The sequence below is a fragment of the Microcaecilia unicolor genome, chromosome 4, assembly GCF_901765095.1.
Source record: "Microcaecilia unicolor chromosome 4, aMicUni1.1, whole genome shotgun sequence".
NCBI classification, from domain to species: domain Eukaryota; kingdom Metazoa; phylum Chordata; class Amphibia; order Gymnophiona; family Siphonopidae; genus Microcaecilia; species Microcaecilia unicolor.
The window spans coordinates 368,011,329-368,032,894 of record NC_044034.1 but is presented as its reverse complement, the minus strand read 5'-3'; the positions used below and the strand labels follow the sequence as shown (position 1 = coordinate 368,032,894).

Genomic DNA, 21,566 nt, shown 5'->3' with positions numbered 1-21,566 from the left:
CAGCAACATTCAGAATTTTGATGGATACATCAAGAAGGGCAATGAAGATGATAAAGGACATGGGATGACTTCCCTATGAAGAAAGGCTGAAGCGGATAGGGCTCTTCAGCTTGGAGAAAAGGCGGCTGAGGGGAGATATGACAGAGGTCTATAAAATAATGAGTGGAGTGGAACGGGTAGACGTGAAGCGTCTGTTTACTCTTTCCAAAAATACTAAGACTAGGGGGCATGCAATGAAACTACAAAGTAGTAAATTTAATACAAATCGGAGAAAATGTTTCTTCACTCAACGTGAAATTAAACTCTGGAATTCACTGCCGCAGAATGTGGTAAAGGCAGTTAGCTTAGCGGAGTTTAAAAAAGGCCTGGACAGCTTTCTAAAGGAAAAGTCCATAGACCATTATTAAATGGACTTGGGGAAAAAATCCACTGCTTATTTATGGGATAAGCAGCGTAAAACGTATTGAATTTTTTTCGGGATCATACCAGATACTTGTGACCTGGATTGGCCACTGTTGGAAACAGGATGCTGGGCTTGATGGACCTTTGGTCTGTCCCAGTGTGCCAATACTTACGTACTTAAGATTAATTCATGAAAGCAAAGAGCGAGAGAAGCAGCAAAACTGCTTCATATTCTAAGACTGGCTTATCACTATCACTATCATTTTCCCCCCCAAACCCACCTCCCCGCTCCCCCCGTTTTCTATTTCTGTTGATGGCTCTCTCATTCTCCCTGTCTCCTCAGCTCGAAACCTTGGGGTCATCTTTGACTCTTCTCTCTCCTTCTCTGCTCATATCCAGCAGGTCGCCAAGACCTGTCGTTTCTTTCTTTACAACATCCGTAAAATCCGCCCCTTTCTTTCTGAGCACTCTACCAAAACCCTCATCCACACCCTTGTCACCTCTCGTTTGGACTACTGCAATCTGCTTCTTGCTGGCCTCCCACTTAGTCACCTCTCCCCTCTCCAGTCGGTTCAAAACTCTGCTGCCCGTCTCGTCTTCCGCCAGGGTCGCTTTACTCATACTACCCCTCTCCTCAAGACCCTTCACTGGCTCCCTATCCGTTTTCGCATCCTGTTCAAACTTCTTCTACTAACCTATAAATGTACTCACTCTGCTGCTCCCCAGTATCTCTCCACACTCGTCCTTCCCTACACCCCTTCCCGTGCACTCCGCTCCATGGATAAATCCTTCTTATCTGTTCCCTTATCCACTACTGCCAACTCCAGACTTCGCGCCTTCTGTCTCGCTGCACCCTACGCCTGGAATAAACTTCCTGAGCCCCTACGTCTTGCCCCATCCTTGGCCACCTTTAAATCTAGACTGAAAGCCCACCTCTTTAACATTGCTTTTGACTCGTAACCACTCGCCTCCACCTACCCTCCTCTCCTCCTTCCTGTACACATTAATTGATTTGATTTGCTTACTTTATTTATTTTTTGTCTATTAGATTGTAAGCTCTTTGAGCAGGGACTGTCTTTCTTCTATGTTTCTGCAGCGCTGCGTACGCCTTGTAGTGCTATAGAAGTGATAAATAGTAGTAGTAGTAGTCTCTTGTAATCAGAGGTGATATTGTGATGTCACAATGCCTCAGGCCACCAATAAGAGCCAACCTCATCAGTGATGTCACAATGGCTTGATTGTCCTATACTTGGCTCACTTTTATTACATAGCTCTTTGAGCAGGGACTGTCTTTCTTCTATGTTTGTGCAGCGCTGCGTACGCCTTGTAGCGCTATAGAAATCCTAAATAGTAGTAGTAGTAATGAGATTGCCCACCCCCATTCCAAACGCTTTTTCCAAGCACCTAAATCTGTTTCTTCCTACAAAAAAAAAAAAAAATCTGAGAATCTTTCGCATCATAAGGAAAGGTAGCAGCGCTGGCTTTTACACACTGCTAGCATCACATTCCTCCACCTTATCTGCCTGGACCCTGCACGGGTAAAAAAAAATTCGATAAAGTTTCCATCTAATGGTACAGGCAAAGCCCATTAGATCCCGTTTTCCTTTTGAAATATGCAAGCCCCATCAGGTAGGTTTGCTCCTCCCCCTCTCATGCCCCGCCTGGCCCCTCCACACACATTTTTATTCCGTCTAGCCCAGCTCCACCAGTGACATGAAACAGAAGACATTTTATTTGGCTGCATTACAGGAAGCACACGCCGGATTAAACGGTTAAATTGGGCTGCTGCTGCTGCTTCTGTAAGAATAGTACCTCAGGCTGCACCAAAGGGCTTTTCCCCATTTCGTGTCCACGGGAGAAAACGCTTAACATGCTTGACACTATTTCTGCATGCCATGAGCAAAGATTCCTCCCTTCCGCAGAGTTCCAGCAAACAACTGGGAGTTCCTTTCACCGCGAAGGACGTCAGTCACACACGCTTTTAAACCAAATGTGACTTTTTGCTGACTGATACAGGAAACAAATGTTAGCAAGGTTTCAGGCAAAACCTCAGTTCTCCTAGTGACAGGCTGAATACCTTGTGGAGCTCCACAGGATGCAGGGCATCTTTCTGCTTGCCTTTCAGCCGGGCTTCTCCACCTAAGATGCAGAGTTACAAGAAATGGCTTAATCTATAATTCATTCACAGGAAAAGAACGCCAAGCCCCGCTCGTTCGCCTGGACTATACATCTCTGACCTTGCACTAAATGGAAACCTTTTGCTGCTTCCAATGCGTTACTGGCTTTTCACTACCGGACCGGTATTAAACACACCTTAAAGGACCCCCAACTTCCGCACACCCCTTTCCGTACACTGGGTCGTTTACCAACCACTGAAACAACCCAAGGCAGAGAAATTATTGCCAGCGTCCTTTACCGCCACACCTCAGCTTTCAACTAGGGGAGAAGTTAAGTACATAAGTAATGCCACACTAGGAAAAGACCAAGGGTCTATCGAGCCCAGCATCCTGTCCACGACAGCGGCCAATCCAGGCCAAGGGCACCTGGCAAGCTTCCCAAACGTACAAACATTCTATACACGTTATTCCTGGAATTGTGGATTTTTCCCAAGTCCATTTAGTAGCGGTTTATGGACTTGTCCTTTAGGAAACCGTCTAACCCAGGGGCGTATCTGGAATCCGGCGGTAGGGGGGGCCAGAGCCAGAGAGGGGGGGCACATTTTTGCCTCCCTCCCCCCCCCCCCCCCCGCCGCCGCCTCTCTCCACCCCCTCCACGCCGTCAACCCTCCCCCGCTGCTTACTTTTGCTGGCGGGGGGCCCCAACCCCCGCCAGCCGAGGTCCGACCCGCAATCTCCATATTTCGTCTTCCTCCGTGGCCATGTGCTTCAAGGAAGTAACGCTGCAGTGCTGATTCGTTGAATCCAGTTCGGCGTCTGACGTGCTGCGACGTCAGACGCCGAACTGGATTCAACGAATCAGCACTGCAGTGTTACTTCCTTGAAGCACATGGTTTTGGCCACGGAGGAAGACGAAATATGGAGATTGCGGGTCGGACCTCGGCTGGCGGGGGTTGGGGCCCCCCGCCAGCAAAAGTAAGCAGCGGGGGAGGGTTGACGGCGGGGAGGGGGGCCAGGGCGAAATCTGCGGGGGCCCAGGCCCCTGTGGCCACACGCAGATACGCCCCTGGTCTAACCCCTCTTTAAAGTCTGCCAAGCTAACCGCCTTCACCACATTCTCCGGCAACGAATTCCAAAGTTTGTGCATTAAACTCTGGAATTTGTTGCCGAATGGGAGCAGCTGCTAAAAATTCATACAACTGTTTGAATTTCAAACAATTCAAAGCAGCGTTTTTACCTCCCACGTTTGGTATATAAAGCTGCCTAACCTAACCCCCAGCCCTCTCTCCATTTTTTTTCTCTTTAAGTCTAATCCTGCCTAACCATTTTCGAATGCGTATTAGCTAGAGATGTGTCATTACCATCTGCTTGCACCCAAATAGGCGGGGATAGTGCTGGACAGACTTATACGGTCTGTGCCAGAGCCAGTGGTGGGAGGCGGGGCTGGTGGTTGGGAGGCGGGGATAGTGCTGGGCAGACTTATACGGTCTGTGCCAGAGCCGGTGGTTGGGAGGCGGGACTGGGAGGCGGGGATAGTGCTGGGCAGACTTATACGGTCTGTGCCAGAGCCGGTGGCGGGAGGCGGGACTGGGAGGCGGGGATAGTGCTGGGCAGACTTATACGGTCTGTGCCCTGAAGAGCACAGGTACAAATCAAAGTAGGGTATACACAAAAAGTAGCACATATGAGTTTGTCTTGTTGGGCAGACTGGATGGACCATGCAGGTCTTTTTCTGCCGTCATTTACTATGTTACTTATGTCTATTAACACCGGCCAAATATCAACTGTTCTGCTTAAAGCACAGAAAAGCCAGCAAGGGAAGACTTACTGATCTTAAAAGGGTTTCAGTGTCTGGTACCAAAAACAAGTCCACGGTACAGTCAACGGGGGGGGGTGGGGGGGATAGAAAACTCGCATGCTACAGCAATGGGCTGGGAAGCAGGGAAAACAGCTCAAACCCCATTTAGAATGTAGGAATAGCCATACTGGGTCAGACTAAGGGTCCATCTAGCCCAGTAATCTGCTTCCAACAGTGGCCAATGCAGGTCACAAGTACCTGGCAAAACCCAAAGGGTAGCAAGATTGCAGAACCTCAAAGAGTAACAAGATTCCGGAATCCTAAAGAGTAACGGAGTGGAGGAGTGGCCTAGTGGTTAGGGTGGTGGACTTTGGTCTTGGGGAACTGAGGAACTTAACCCTCCATTGCCCCATGTAAGCCGCATTGAGCCTGCCATGAGTGGGAAAGTGCGGGGTACAAATGTAACAAAAATAAAAAATAACAAGACTCCATACAGAATCCCACAAACAGTAGCAAGATTCTGAAATCCGAGTAAAAAAATTCCAGAATCTCAAAGAGTAGCAAGATTCCATACAGAATCACACAAACAGTAGAAAGATTCCAGAATTCCAAAGAAGATTCTATGCAGAATCCCACAAACAGTAGAAAGATTTCGGAATCCCAAAAAGTAACAAAATTCCAGAATGCCACAAAGAGTAACAAAATTCCGTACAGAATCCCACAAACAGTAGAAAGATTCCAGAATCCCAAAGAGTAGCAAAATTCCAGAATCTCTAAGAGTAACAAGATTCCATGCAGAATCCCACAAACAGTAGCAAGATTCTGGAATCCCAAATTCCAGAACTCCACAAAGAGTAGCAAGATTCAAGCTACTGATCCCAGAGACAAGTACCGGTAGTTGCTTCCCCATGTTTGTCTAAATAACAGACTATGGACTTTTCCTCCAGGAACTTTGCCAAATATTTTTTAAAACCAGATACGCTAACCACCGTTTCCACATCCTCTGGTGGCAAGTTCCAGGGCTTAACTATTCTTCGAGTGAAAAATATATTTCCTCCTATTTGTTTTAAAAGTATTTCCATGTAACTTCGTGGCTCACTGTGACCTTGGCAAAGTCCCTTAAGCCTCCACTGCCTCAGGTATAAACTTAAAAGGCCTCTCTATAATATGCACCAAAATTAGGCGCTAACAAAGCCCACATTAATAAAATAATTGCAGTTATGCACAACAGGCACCAATAATTGGTAGTTATGCTCGTAAGTGCTAGTCTACAAAATGCATGTTTAAGTCCCTGCATGGGGAGCATTAATGTGGGCAGAGCATGGGCGTGACACAGCATTTCACCTAGTGACGTGAAGGGGCATAATCGAACGGGGGCGCCCATCTCTAAGGACGGCCCCGTAAAGGGGTGTCCCCGATCGTATTATCAAAACAAGATGGACATCCATCTTTCGCTTCGATAATACGGTCGGGGACGCCCAAATCTTGACATTTAGATCGACCTTAGAGATGGCCCCCCTTGGTTTTCGCCGATAATGGAAACCAAAGACATCCATCTCAAAAACGGCCAAATCCAAGTCCTTTGGTCGTGGGAGGAGCCAGCATTTGAAGTGCACTGGTCCCCCCTCACATGCCAGGACACCAACCGGACACCCTAGGGGGCACTGCAGTGGACTTCACAAATTGCTCCCAGGTTCCTAGCTCCCTTACCTTGGGTGCTGAGCCCCCCAACCCCCCCCCCCCCAGGTCCGCCTGCCTGAAGTACACTGCACCCACTACAATTGCTCCAGGGACCTGTATAGTGCTGCGATGGACCTGAGTATGGCATTTGAGGCTGGCATAGAGGCTGGCAAAAAAGTATTTTTAACCTGTTTCTTTATGGTGGGAGGGGGTTAGTGACCACTGGGGGAGTAAGGGGAGGTCATCTGCTCAGTTAGGGCATCTTTTTGAGGTTTGGTCGTGAAAAAAAATGGACCAAGTAAAGTCAGCCAAGTGCTCGTCAGGCACACCCTTCTTTTTTCCATTATCGGCCGAGGACGCCCATCTCCTAATCATGCCCCAGTCCCGCCTTCGCTACCCTGCTGACACCCCTCCCCCCCGTAAACTTTGGTCGTCCCCGCGACGGAAAGCCGTCGAGGGTGTAAAAAAAAATCGGCTTTCGATTATGCCGATTTGGGCGGCCTTGCGAGAAGGACGCCCGTCTCCCGATTTGTGTCGAAAGATGGGCGCCCTTCTCTTTCGAAAATGAGCTGGATAGGCAACTTAAAAAATATTATAAGTTGCGTGTGTGGCGCGGTGCACCCAGTTACACCTACATTGAGTTGACATTATCTGCCCCTCCCCTTCTTTACCCTCTCCCCTCATCTCTAGCCCTTTATCTTTCCTATGTTCATTTGCCGTAAACTTTCCTATTTAAAATTTTTGTAAACCGTGTTGATAATATTCACCCTTTAGCGGTATATAAAGCGATAAAGTAACTTGAAACAAACGACCGTGCCTATATTTTGGGGTGCCAATGCCACCTTATGGCCCATATTCTCTAGCGGTTTAGGCAAGCCTAAACCCCATTACAGAACTGGCACTAAGCATGGCTTTTTTGCGGTACTTAGGATGCCGATCTGTAGAACTGCCACATTACATCATAAGGATTAAAACCACATAAACCCTTTTGAGGGCACATTTGTAAAAATTATTCTTACTTAAAGACAGGGGGAAGAAAAACAGAAGCTACATCTGCAGATTGGGGGGGGGCACGCCAGGACTACATCGGTCAGGCTCACATCCCCAATCTGCTGGGTATCTTGGATAAGGCTCTTTAGTGACCCCTTGTGGCCGAGAAAGCCCTAGATCAGTGTGGAGGAATCAAATCTCCCTTGCAAATCTAAGTTTAAGACTTGTGACTCTCGGGCAATGTTTCAGGATGGGAAGGACAAAGAGAAGGAAGACAACCAAGAAGATAAGAGTAGTAGTCATACTGGGTCAGACCAGTGGTCCATCTAGCCCAGTATCCCAGTGGCCGAGTCAGGTCACAAGTACCTGGCAGAAACCCAAATCGTGGCAACATTCCATGTAGAACCCCAAAGAATAGCAACATTCTGGAATCCTAAAGCGTGACAAGATTCCATGCAGAATCTCAGAGTAGCAACATTCCATGTAGAATCCAAAATAGCAAGATTCCGGAATCCTAAAGAGTGACAAGATTCCATTCAGAATCTCAAAGAGTATCAACATTCCATACTACAAATCCCAGGGCAAACAGTTGCTTCCCATGTCTGTCTCAATAGCAGACTATGGACTTTTTCTCCAGCAACTTGTCCAAACCCAGATACGCTAACCACTGTTACCACCTCCTCCGGCAAAGAGTTCCAGAGCTTAACTATTCGTTGAGTGAAAAAATATTTCCTCCTATTTGTTTTAAAAGTATTTCCATGTAACTTCCTCGAGTGTCCCCTAGTCTTTGTACTTTTGGAACGAGTAAAAATTGATTTACTTCTACTCATTCTACACCAATCAGGATTTCGTAGACCTCAATCGTATCTCCCCTCAGCCATCTCTTTTCCAAGCTGAAGAGCCCTAACCTCTTTAGCCTTCCCTCATACGAGAGGAGTTCCAACCCCTTTATCATTTTGGTCGCTCTTGTTTGAACTTTTTCTAATTCCGCTATGGGGCTCATTTTCACCCAGCTACCAGGGCAGTCCGGGTGGTGGTGAACTACATCACCTATCAGCACGGAACCCCGCACCAGATCTTCTTGGCCCAGAAGGTGGAAACGGCCAGCAGGGAGAAAATTGAGGGAGTTGGACACAAATACTATCTTCGCTTTCCAATAACGGACAAACTGGACCCCTGAAGGAGGCCTCTTGGCCGAAACACGGACCGTGCAGGGTCTTAATAAACCATCATTTTTGACTGTCAACATCTGTGACTTCAGTCTGGTCCTTCTGAATATCTTCCGCTTGACTCGTTGTTTCTTTGTGTGTTTTTGCGGGAGAATTGGACTCTCTTTGTTGTTCTTCGCTCATTTTCAAAACACTTAGCCTTCTAAAGTTCCATAGAAACCTATGGAACTTTGGAAGGCTAAGTGCTTTGAAAATCTTTTTTTGAGATACAGCGACCAGAACTGAACGCAATACTCAAGGTGTGGACGCACCATGGAGCGATACAAAGGCATTGTAGTATTTTTGGACTCATTCACCATCCCTTTCCTAATAATTCCTAGCACACAGTTTGCTTTTTTTGGCCACCGTTGCAAACTGAGCAAAACAATTTCCGCGTAATATCTACAACTACACCCTGATCTTTTTCCTGACACAATACCACAAACTGAGGTATATCCTCACTCACTTCCCATCAGTTAAAGAAAGATGAGCCTAAAAAGGCCCTTTCACCAAAGTACAGTTAAGCGTGGTAACTGCCAGAATTACCAGGAAGTAACCGCAAAGCTTTGCGTTGACTTTTAGGGGTATTCCTGGCATCTGCCACACAGAAGGCCACAAATACCCTTAACCTGTGCTAAATGTATGTGCAGTGCAGGGGCGTAGCCAGACTTCGGCGGGAGGGGGTCCAGAGCCCGAGGTGAGGGGGCACATTTAGCCCCCCCCCCCCGGTGCCGCCGACCCCCCCGCCAATACCGACCCCACCCGCCGCCACCACCAACTGACGACCCCTGCCGACGACCCTCTCGACCCCCCTCTCCCATCACAAACCCTCCCCCGCTGTCGCCGTGGGCTACCTTTGCTGGCGGGGGGACCCCAATCCCCGCCAGCCGAGGAGGTCCTGTTCTTCCCGCGAAGGCTTCATTCTGTTTCTGACGTCCTGCATGTTGTACGTGCAGGACGTCAGACTCACAGAAACAGAGCAAAGCCTTGCGCCGGAAGAAGAGAACCTCGCTGGCTGATCTGCAAGGCTTCGGCGGGGGAGGGTCGTCAGCAGGGGTGTCCAGGGCCAAATCTACAGGGGCCCAGGCCCCCCCCCCCCCGACCCCACGTAGCTACGCCACTGGTGCAGTGCCGTTAAGGCCTTCTATTAAGGTATGTCAAGAGGGTATTAAACCATTTACTACAGAAGTAGCAGCGTACACACATAAATGACCCCTTATAGCAGCGGTTCCCAAACTGTCCATCGAGCCCAGCATCCTGTTTCCAATAGTGGCCAATCCAGGTCACAAATACCTGGCAAGATCCCAAAAATGTACAAAACATTTTATACTGCTTATCCCAGAAATAGTGGATTTTCCCCAAGTCCATTTAATAACGGTCTATGGACTTTTCCTATAGGAAGCCGTCCAAACCTTTTTTTTAAACTCTGCTAAGCTAACCACCTTTACCACATTCTCTGGCAATGAATTCCGGAGTTTAATTACACGTTGAGTGAAGAAAAAGTTTCTCCAATTAGTTTTAAATTTACTACATTGTAGCTTCATCGCATGCCCCCCTAGTCCTAGTATTTTTGGAAAGCGTGAACAGACGCTTCACATCTACCCGTTCAACTCCACTCATTATTTTATAGACCTCAAGGGAAATGCGGCATAAATACCAGCACGTAGATTTAGGCGCAGAAGGGCATATTCTATAACAGTGCGCATACATTTTGGAACGCCCATAACCGCGCCCCTTTTTAGCTCTGCATGTTAGAATTTAAGCGCTCTGCGTTACAGAATATGCTTACTGAGTTTTAACGAGTTATAAGCGTAAATTCTAATTATTGCCAGTCAGTGCTCATTATTGCTTGTTAAGTGCTGTTAAAAACGCTGATTGGCATGTTAAGCCAATGAAGTTACACGCATTATTATAGAATACGCTTGCATTTTGGCGTGGAACCCCAGGCGCTATAAACGGAATCCGGAGGTAAGCGTGAATTTCATAACGGGATCAGGGCACCCAGATTCCATTACAGAATACTATGGAAAGGCAGCATTTCCACACCAAATTAGGCACGCCCACTTGCGCCATGTCTCTGGCTGTGAATATGCGCCCCAAAATGCGGCACTTTAGCACATTAATGGCACTGTTCCGGAAAACAGGTGTGTAGTTGTGGGAGCTACCCGCGCCACGCCCATATGAAAACCCCCGTGCTAAGATTATGGAATACCGCTAAGGACCGATTCTATATATGGTGCCTAAAATTAATGCGCGCTAGGTAATTACGCCTAAGCCTATTCTAAATACCGTGCGTAAATCTACACTTAGGCATAGTTCGTGTGACTGAATCTATGCGTGTCCATTTACACCAATGAAAAGCTGGTGTAAATCCCTGCGCGTAGATTTATAACAACGCGCATAGATTTTGGAACTCCCATTTCCACAGCCCTATCCACGCCCCTTTTTGCCTGCACACATTAGAATTTAGGCGCAGTACATTACAGAATACGCTTGGCAATGTACGCGCGTAAATTCTAATTTTTGCCAATTAGTGTTCGTTATTGCTTCTCTCTCTCTTACCTGCACCCTTCTCCTCCAACGCTAACTCCAGACTCCGTTCCTTTTATCTTGCTGCACCATATGCCTGGATTAGACTTCCTGAGCCGGTCCGTCAAGCTCCATCTCTGGCCGTCTTCAAATCTAAGCTAAAAGCCCACCTTTTTGATGCTGCTTTTAACTCCTAACCCTTATTCACTTGTTCAGAACCTTTATTTTATCATCCTCCTCTTAATATTCCCTTATCTCTTGTTTGTCCTGTTTGTCTGTCCTAATTAGATTGTAAGCTGTGTCGAGCAGGGACTGTCTCTTCATGTTCAAGTGTACAGCGCTGCGTACGTCTAGTAGTGCTACAGAAATGATAAGTAGTAGTGGTAGTCTTTGGGATTCTAGAATCTTGCTACTCTTTGGGATTCCGGAATCTTGTTACTCTTTGGGATTCTGAATGGAATCTTGCTACTCTGGGATTCCGGAATCTTGCTACTCTTTGGGATTCTGAATGGAATCTTGCTACTCTTGGATTCCGGAATCTTGCTACTCTTTGTCATTATCCCTTATTTGTCCTGTTTCTCTGTCCTAATTAGATTGTAAGCTCTGTCGAGCAGGGACTGTCTCTTCATGTTCAAGTGTACAGCGCTGCGTACGTCTAGTAGCGCTACAGAAACGATAAGTAGTAGTAGTAGTAGTAAGAGCTGTTAACAACGCTTAGCAGCTTGTTAAAACAATTAATGTACACAAGTAGTTATAAAATACGCCTAGATTTATGCGCGTAACTCTAGGCACGCTATACAGAATCTGGGGATTAATGCCCAACTAGCAACACACGCATGAATCTGAAAGTACTTGATATTCTATCATCCGAACGCACAAATGGCACTTACATTTAGGTGCTCACATTGTACAATGAGGGGGCGTCAGGCTGCTGAGCTAAAGAATTTAGGATTTTGTGCACAGTTGCTGCATTCACCATAGTAAAAGGAACCCTAAGATTCTGAACGATCTGGGGAAAAAAAAAACCCAGACAGCTAAAGGATCTTTCTTGTAGAAACATCTGCACATCTCTAGAGAGAGACATCCTGCCACGCCAGGAGCTTACAGTGTCAGAGGTTTTCATTTTTAAACAGAGTGGACAGGTGTGTAGAGCTACCCTTCGGGCCATTTAAGTAAAGTGCACTGTCATCTACCTTAACAAAAAAAAAAAAAAAAAAGATTCTTTCACAGTGACTTTTACCTGGCAGGAGATAAAGAGCAGCTGAAAGGGGCTTTTGTGCCTGTTACCCAAAACAGGGGCACTGATGCAGTCAAGGCTCCCCCCCCCCCCCCAGAGGCACAAGCTGGCAGAAAACAGTTAAGTTTTCACTTAAAAAGGAAGCACACAAATCCTGACAATCTGAGGGAACTTTCCGTCTCTCTGGAGTATATGAGGAAATAAAGTAATGACATAGCGAAATCATTTAAACTTCCTAAATAAGAGATTCTATTTTCCATCCAGAACGGGCCCGTGAGATATAAGGTGTCCAACATAACGACAACGAAACGAGGCGAACCGGCGGGGGGCACTAACGAGTTAATAAGATTTCACTGGCTCTGCTTATGCCAGTTTCCAGGAAACCTCAAGAGGAGACACTGCCCCAATTACCGGGTCTCCCTGGAATATGTGTCAACACAGGGATGAAGAAAGAACCCACATCTCCCTTCTCAGATGCAGGGGATGGATCAACAGCTCCTGCCAACCCTGTAATCCTTCCATCCACACAGCAGCTACGGCTAAGACCTTTTTAAAATGTACTCTCTGGGCTGGGTCGCTATCAAAGTAACTGAAAGTAAATAACTCAATGCAAGCCGTAACTGCCTTCCATGCAAGTCAGTCACAAGTCAAAACATTCAACAGAACACACATAAAACAAAGTCAAGACAATATCAAAATGGCCAGTTCACAAAGCATCCTGCTCTGGTTAGGCTGGAAATATACGGATGTTTCACATTCTTAATTATGATGCTAACTTTTTCACTGAATAATTGTGCATTATCACTTCAGATAGAAGGGCTTGCAGTTTGTAAAGTGTTCTTTTTCAAATCCTTTCAAAACCAATTTGCCAAAGTCTGAAGACTTCCTCGGTGTTATTGCATGCCCTGTAAGCACAGTTCAACCCACCCCACACGTTCTGTCCCTTGCAAAGAGGCCGTCACAGACGACCTTTGGAGATCTGAAGGGTGCATGGAGCTGGAGCCAGCTCCCTAGATTCCCTTCCAGCAACATCCCTGGGTTTTGTTTTTGGTTTTTTTTTTTTAAACACAGAGACCTGCCTTTGGCCAGAAACTGGAAGCCTGAATCTTTGCTCAGATTAGGGTTAAGTCTGGAATGTATGTTAAACCACATCAGCACAATTCAGGATGTTCTCGAGGCTACAGAAATGGGTCAGGAAATCTTGGAAACAGAAGGCAACTGCTGTGTATTTTTTTTGGTCTCTTCTGCATTTTATAGCTGGCCTGGCCCCAGCAGTTACCCCCCCCCCCCCCCACCCCACCCCCAACCACAGGCATTCTCCACCAACTCCAGTTCTGCCTTTCTGAATCTGAAACTAGCAGCAAAGACAACCAGCCCCTTTCAATGGCATTTGTGTTCTCTTTTAAAATAGAGTTCCTTAACCCTCAAACCCCTGTCTGGGTCTGGCTAGGTGCTAGACAGGAGAAAAATAAAAGGATCTGCTCGAATGCCCTTGACTGAAACAAGTCAACCATGCCACCTATGATATTTTCGTGAAATCCAGCTCCAGGAGCTGCCAAAAAGCTATTAACCCCAAATTTAAAATAATGGTGATTCAACACCTGAGCTTTTCTTTTTTCTATTAGGACTGGACCACAGCAGAAGGCAGGGAAGCTCTTGGGAGTAGGGTCAGATCTGCAATGTACCCTGCCAGACCACTGATCCCACCCTTCCAGGGACCTGAAAGCAGGTGCCTGAACCCTACAGAAAGCAACATCCAGAGTCCATTCTCTGCAAACTGTGGCAGAAGCTTCTCTTTCTCCTCAAGGTCAGGGGAAGGGGCTTAAAAGTTCCCTTGTGTCTTCTATTCGATTTTTTTCCAATTCACCTTTTAAAAAAAAAAAAAGTCTTTTATTGAAAATCTGCAGCCAGAGATGATATTTCAGGGACTCCACAGGAAGGGGCGAGGGACGGCCGTTGCTAAGGAGACTGTTCTTAAGTGTACACATTCCTCCATAAATTTCCATTTCTGCTGTGTAAGAAGCACCAAAAAAAAAAGAAAAGAAAAGAAAATTCTCCAAAGTTTATTTCTATTTCCTGGTAACCAGGAGAACTAAACTTTCTTTTTTTAAGGTTGTTTTGGACTCTGCAGACTGACAAATAGGAAACTCTTTATTTGGTCTAGGAGAAAAGAAGCAGTGGGTATGTTCCAGCAACTTTAAATACAGAAGGGAGGGTTTGAAAAACTGGAATGAGAAAATGCAAAAGCTTGCACATGAATTCCCTTCCTGGATTGAGGGCTGCGCTGCTATTATTAAAATTTATTTATTTAATTTATTTATTCCCACTCATGGCAGGCTCAATGTGGCTTACATGGGGCAATGGAGGGTTAAGTGACTTGCCCAGAGTCACAAGGAGCTGCCTGTGCCGGGAATTGAACTCAGTTCCTCAGGACCAAAGTCCACCACCCTAACCACTAGGCCACTCCTCCACTGTTGCTACTATTGGAGATTCTACATGGAATGTTGCTGTTCCACTAGAAGTCGGCCCTTGCAGATCACCAATGTGGCCACGCAGGCTTCTACATGGAATGTTGCTAGTGGAATAGCAACATTCCATGTTAGAATCTCCAATACTAGCAACATTCCATGTAGAATCTCCAATAGTATCTATTTTATTTTTGTTACATTTGTACCCTGTGCTTTCCCACTCACGGCAGGCTCAATGCGGCTTACATGGGGCAATGGAGGGTTAAGTGACTTGCCCAGAGTCACAAGGAGCTGCCTGTGCCTAAAGTGGGAATCCAACTCAGTTCCTCAGGACCAAAGTCCACGACCCTAACCACTAGGCCACTCCTCCACTTAGAGGAAAGAGTGTTTATGGCACAACCTGAACAGGGTTCTGAAGTTGGGGCATTAATTATCCACCTCGTAAATGAAAACAAACTCAACCCAAACATTTAGCAAGCCACACAAGGAGAGCTGACCCTGCAGTGCAAGGGGAACATGTGAAGCAGGCAGAGATGGAAGAGTTAAAGGGGAAATGACTTATGGCATAGTCCGTTCTTCTCTAGAAGTTAGAAATTCCTGGCCTCGATCTCCGTAACAAAGACCCTTCCCAGCTTCTCATCTTGCAGCGGATGCAGGGGGTAGAGGATAGAGGAATAACGCCCCACGATTTCCAGCTTAAAGAAGCGTGCAGTCCAATCAAAACAGGGGCAAAGATTGGGGAAGAGAGGATGACGCTGTCCAGCAACTTGGAGCATCGCTCCTTAGTTCAGATCTGGGATGGGGAAAGCGAGGAAAGGACAATCACCCCAGCTAGATTAGGCAGGGGCACCTTGCCTAGGCATCTTTCTTCCATACAAAGGAGGTAAAACATTTGCTTTGGGGGAAATCCACTGCTTATTTCTGGGATAAGCAGCATAAAGTGTTTTGTACTTTTTGGGGATCTTGACAGGTATTTGTGACCTGGATTGGCCACTGTTGGAAACAGGATGCTGGGCTTGATGGCCCTTTGGTCTGTCCCAGTACGACAATACTTAGTATTCTGAATGGAATCTTGCTAGTCTTTGGGGTTCTAAATGGAATGTTGCCACACTTTGAAATTCTGCATGGAATCTTGTTATTCTTTACAATTCTAGAATCTTGCTACTCTTTGGGGTTCTACATGGAATGTTGCTAGTTGCTACTATCTGGGTTTCTGCCAGGTACTTGTGACCTGGATTGGCCACTGTTGGAAACAGGATGCTGGGCTTGATGGACCTTTGGTCTGTCCCAGTATGGTAATACTTATATACTTATGACCAAAGGAAAATGAAGGGAACTGCCAGGGAGGCAGAAAAATACCAAAGAGGGTGTCTGTGATGATAAACGGACGGTGCTAGAAAAACAAAGAAAATTCCTTCCAGCGCTCTGTATTTCCCTGCTAATCTACATCTTGACGGTTCTCTCTCTCAGAGGCTGCAAAATCCAGGGCTTGTCCTGGGTAAAGGAAAATCTATCCAGCCTGAAGTAGAAATAGGAACCCAACCCCACCCCCAAGACATCAATTCTCCCTCAGCACTTTCCCTCCCCCCCCCCAATCCTACTAAAAACAGACATTTCATACCTCCTACCCACCCCCATCCTCCCACCCTGTCAGACTGTTATAGTAATGCTTGAATGTTTTCACTTATATACACTGTCAGCTAGCACATTTGCTTATTTCCGATCTGAGGAAGAAGGGCAACCTTCGAAAGCTAATCAAGAAATGTATTATGTCCAATAAAAAAAGGTATCATCTTATTTTCTTTTCCATGTTTTATTTTGTTTGATTTCTATTGATAACCTTAAGAGTGGACTAACACGGCTACCACACTCCTCTACTTATAGATCAACCTCCAAATTTCAATGCTCAAGATACTCAGGATTCTGCATTTTACGGATGCCAACACCGATACAGCGAGGGAGCAGATATGTGGGGACAGGGTTGAGGGCGACAGTCATAGCGTGCATTCAGTCTGAAGATCCTCAGGGACCTAGCACGTCACATGGCCGAGCTGCAAGAACATAGCACATACCAGCCATAGTGATCTGCTTCCCCTCTCAGGACCGGGGGGGGGGGGGGGGGGGACTTTGCAGGATGGAGAAAAGGAAACATTTCAGCAATTTTGCAAACCAAAGAAACCTCGCTGCAGCCCCCACCTTAGAAAATAAAACCGTGCGTCTCTCAGGCTCTGACTTGTGTTAGGTAGAGGTCAGGTGGATGGAAGCGGAGACGTCGTGGTTCTCCATCAGCAGGGGTGGAGGATGCCCTGAGCGGACTGCAGGTCTGTTTGAGATGGTGCCCTAGGAGGATGGTCAGTAAGTGGTCCATTCAGATGGACGAGAGAGGATATTTTAAGTAGACAGTGGGATGGATGGACTTAGGGTGCCTAACCGGACAGACAGAGGAATGCTTGACCAGATGTAGGGAAGATTAAAAATCAAGAAAGCCTAGGGGGAGGGGTTCAGTGAGTGAGCAAGTTGATGGATGAGTGGGATACAGGTGCTTTGGTGAGTGACTGGGCAAGTGGATAAGTGGGAGAGGTATGTTGAAGGCTGAGCGAGTTAGAAATGTTGTCCCGGCTGTGGTATGGGTTACTTGAAGAGTGTACAGGTGTCCCACAAGGTGGCTGGAATGAATTAGAAGGAGCCCCTAACGAGCAGGTGGACACTCCCATCCTCCCAAGTGACACCCTTATTTTCCCTATCTAGGTGTGCTATCCCAGTTTGCTCTCACAGCACTGCAGAGTGCCTTGGTAGGTATGGGAGGTTCTGGATAGGTCAGAGCATCAACCAATGTGCTCTCAATAACATGCATAGTACTCTCTAACCGTATAGACTCCCAAATGAGTATGTAGGTGAGGGTGGGGGCAGATAGAAAGATGAGTGTGGAAAAAAGTGATAAATATACTCATCCCTCATTCTGAAGATTTGCCACAGTGGATTGGTGAAATGGTACATGTCACAGAGTATGTGTGTGTAGGGGTTGATGAGTGGGGGGAAGGAGAAGAAGGTGCTTGAACCAGTTTGCTCTCCCTACTCTACAAGTTGGGCATGTTCCTGAAACGCGGGTGCAACTACACTGGGTAACGAGCCAATTAACATCAATTGGGCACAATCCATTACTGATGTTAACTGCACCAACGTGGGATTTGCACGCACATCCTGCTACACAGTATTCTATAAAACTATGTGCCTAAATCCCGTACAGTACAACCCAAAGGGGACATGGCCACGGGAGGGACATGGGCGAGTCAAGGGCTTTCCAGAAATGTGAACACTATGTTATAGAATACCAAGGATACCAGCCCAAATTGGGCACTTGGAATTATACCTGGTTTCCGCAGGCATAAATCCTGGAGCCCAAATTTGGGTGGAGTCGACACTACGCTCTGTTCTATGAAGATTGCTCAACCCAGAACGCCTCTTACAGAATAACGCTGGTGCACATTTTTAATTTACTGAATCGGATCCAATGTTCACACCTAGAAACACATTCCAGTACTTGGTGCTCACTTTACAAAGTTACTCCCTTGGAGGTTGGGTTCATCAGAACAGTGACTGGACAGCAGGGTGAGGTGCTGTGGTCGAATGTTTTCACTGTCCTACACAAGTCTTCAGGGAGTGAGTGGAAGAGAGAAAGGGAAGGTGGGTTGATGAGGCAAGTGCTCTCTGCTCTGCAACATGCCGTCAGCGGGTGACTGGAAGGGTGCATGAATGAGTGGGTGGTTTGAGTAGACGCTCTCAATGATCTGCCGGACGATGTCAGCGGGCAAACGGGCGAGTGTGCTTTGGCTGAACGAACGGAAGGGCAAAAATGGCGGGATCTGTTGCTGTTCTGCAGATGGTGGGGTCGGTGAACGGATGATTTGGAAGATGAGTTTATCTCGGTGGGTGTGGATGGGTCAATAAGCGAGTAGACTGCTCTTGGTGCATAAGCAGCAGGATAGGTTAATCTAAATGCAAAGGCGGGCGAGTGATAACATGAAGATGCTCTCAGCTTGAGTGGATGGGTTGCAGAGTGAATGGGGTAACCTGACAGCTCTGTATTGAGTGGGTGGATAACAGGAAATTCTACCGTCGGTCAGATGAGATAGAAAGTGGAGTTTTTAGTGAGATAGAGGGCGTTGGTCGTTTTCGCTGCTGTGTGGGGTGTCCTCAATGGATAGGTGGGTCAGTTAAGTGTTGGTTGCTCTCTGTAGGCACACAAAGTGGGGGAGTGGGGGCTGCTGTCAGTGGATGACTAGAAGGATAGACTGCTCTGTGATGGGTGCCCTCACAAGGTGCTCTGGATGTGGGAGTGGAAGATGGGGGTACTCATAGCACAGCAGGGTGGGTTACAGATTCAGTCAGGTTGCTCTGGCTGGGAGGGAGGGGGTTCTCGCACAGCAAGTGCAAATCATTAGAGAATGACACGGAGACAAAGTCTGTCCCAATCCCAATAAGTTTTCACTCCATCCCCACCTCTTCGCCGCAAAATCAAACTCCACCACACTAGTTCCATCATTTTTGATAAAAGACAATTGCTCGCTTCTTGTACAAAGGAGATTTTGTACTGTTGCGGGGACGGGATGGGGACAAACCCCATGTTATTCTCTACTCCTCATGAAAGTATGGCTGGGAGAGAGGTGCTTGTGATGGACGAGTGGATGGGTCGAAGGGAGGTTCTCTGATGAGTACGAGGAGGGAGCCCTCTGCAAGCAAGTAGATTGGAAATGGTTACTGTCAGAGGGCAGTGGATAGAAGGAAAAGATCTCACGGTGCACCATACAATTGCACAGTATTTTGGGTAACACATGGTTACAGAGTCCAACTGCATGCTGGGTGTTTTGGATGCCTGGACAGTTGGTTGTGGGTAAGAGTGAACTCACCAGTGTGCAGAGTACATTGGGTAGATGGGGTGGGTGTGGTAGTTATGCGCTCACCAATCTGAATGATATTTTGGATTGGGTGGGGGTGGGTGCGTGGTGTTTCGGGTGGGGATGTATGTTTTGCGCTCAACAACGTTCAGGGCATGTTGGGCGAGTGGGTTTGGCAATCACCTCAGTGCAGGGTTTTTCGGGTGGGTGTGTCGGTTTGTATTCAACTGTGTGCAGGATCTTTCTAGTGGATGTGTGTATGGATTTTGTACTTGCCCACGCCCAGGATGTGTTGGGTGGGTGGATGAATGTGAGAAGATGCAAGGTGTTTTGTGAGAGTTCTGCATTCACTAGCGTATAGGGTGTTTCTAAAGGGTAGATTGGGTGTGGTTGGGTGTTTATAAGAGTAGGGCGTTTCAAGTGGGTCCGTGAGCGAGTGGGTTTTACATTCACCTATGTGCAGGGTGTGTTTAGATGAGTGGGTGTGTGTTGGATGAATGCAAAACCCACACACCCAAGGGTGTTTCGGCTATGGATGGAAGAACGTGTTTCAGGTGGGTTTGTGGGCAAACGGGTGTGGATAGGAACAGGGTGCTTTAAGTGAGAGGGCAGGTTAATGTGAACGAGAGCAGGGCATTTCTGGTGGTTGGGCAGATGGGTGTGGAAGGGAGCAGGACTTTTCCAAGAGTGGGTGGTCAGGTGCGGATAGGTGCAGGGTGTTTCACATGGGCAGACAAGTGGGTGCATGGGTTTTGCACTCAGCAACGGTGGATGGAAGGTAATACCGTATGTCTGTGTGTTCGGGTGGGTGTGTGGGCAAACAGGTGTGGATGGGAGCAGGACGTTGGAAGCGGGTGGATGGATGGGTGTGGATGGGAGCACGGTGCTTCAAGTGGGAGGGCAGACGATGTGGGCGAGAGAGAGCAGGGCGTTTCAGGTGGTTGAGCAGATGGGTGTGGATGGGAGCAGAACTTTTCCAATGAGTGGGAGGTCAGGTGCAGATGAGCGTAGGGTGTTTCGCATGGGTGGACGATTGGGTGCCTGGGTTGATGGAAGGTAGCATGTCTATGGTGTTTGGGTGGATGTGGGTTTGCATTCACTCATATGCAGAGTGTTTGGTCTGATTTTGCACTCACCAGTGTGGGGATGAGCGCGAGTGGGTGCAGCGTGTTTACAGTGGAGGAGTGTAGGGCTTTTCCCTTCATCCCACGGTTTCGGCTGAGCTCCGCTGGATAAGCGCGTGGGTTTTGCATTCCCCCGTGCGCAGGGGGTTTCGGGTGGGTTGGCAATCATTCCCCCGCGCGGTGCCGGGTCTTGCACTCACCCGTGTGCAGCGTGCTCTCGCAGCTCCAGCTCTCGGCGGCGGCCCCCGGCCCCCTCCTGCACGCCTCCCACAAGGACAGGTAGTACTGCTGTTCGGCCGTAACCCAGGCCGGACTCAGCACAGCGCCCAGATCCAGGCAGAGCGCTAGGAAGATGCAGACCAGCCCCACCAGCTTCAGCGGGGTCAGCACCGACACCCGCACCTCCTCCATGCCGCTGCCCGCCGAAGCCATCCGTCCACCGCAGCTCCGGCTCCAGCAGCAGCCGCCGCTCTGCCTCCGCCTCCTCCTCCTCCTCCCCCGCCGCCGTCGCTGCAGACTCTCTACCGGCTCCCCCGCTCCTGCTCCTCAGCTGCTACTTCACCCCGCCCCCTCGACGTCACGGGGGAGGGGCGGGGAGCGCGCTCGCTTGTGCACAGACCCCCCCGATACCGACACACTCCGTGCACACACACGATTCAGGGTGCTGTGTGATGCATGCGCGTCCGGCAAATCGTGTGTGCTAATATGTACACATGAATCCTCGCAAAACCGTATGATACCCGTGTACTAATTAATGCATGTACTTCCAGCAATACACGTGTGCTAATATATGTACATGAATCATCACAGCACCACATGCTACCCGTGTATTAATTAATGCATGCACTTCCAGCAGCAATACATGTGTGCTAATACATGGGAGCCAACTTTTCAAAATTATTAGGGGTGCTAAGCCCAGTGGAAATAACCCCTCCCTGGACACATACAAGGAATTTTCTCAATATTGGGGATGCTCAAGCACCCATAGCACCCACAGAGCCGGCTCCTATGTACTAATATATGCACACGAATCCTCGCAAAACCGCATGATACCTGTGTACTAATTAATTTGTGCACATCCAACAATGCATGTTTGCTAATATACACACGTGAATCCT

The 21,566-nt window shown here is 47.7% G+C and overlaps 1 protein-coding gene across 1 annotated transcript in view; it reads right to left on the bottom strand.

Annotated features, from left to right (window-relative positions):
* TMEM47 (transmembrane protein 47) overlaps positions 1–20,918 on the bottom strand; it is a 49,248-nt gene extending 28,330 nt beyond the window's left edge. The window contains exon 1 of the mRNA XM_030202358.1: positions 20,649–20,918. Coding sequence (XP_030058218.1) covers positions 20,649–20,880 — 232 coding nt within the window. The 5' untranslated portion in view covers positions 20,881–20,918. The remainder of the gene's footprint in view (positions 1–20,648) is intronic.
* Between the last annotated feature and the right edge of the window lie 648 nt (positions 20,919–21,566).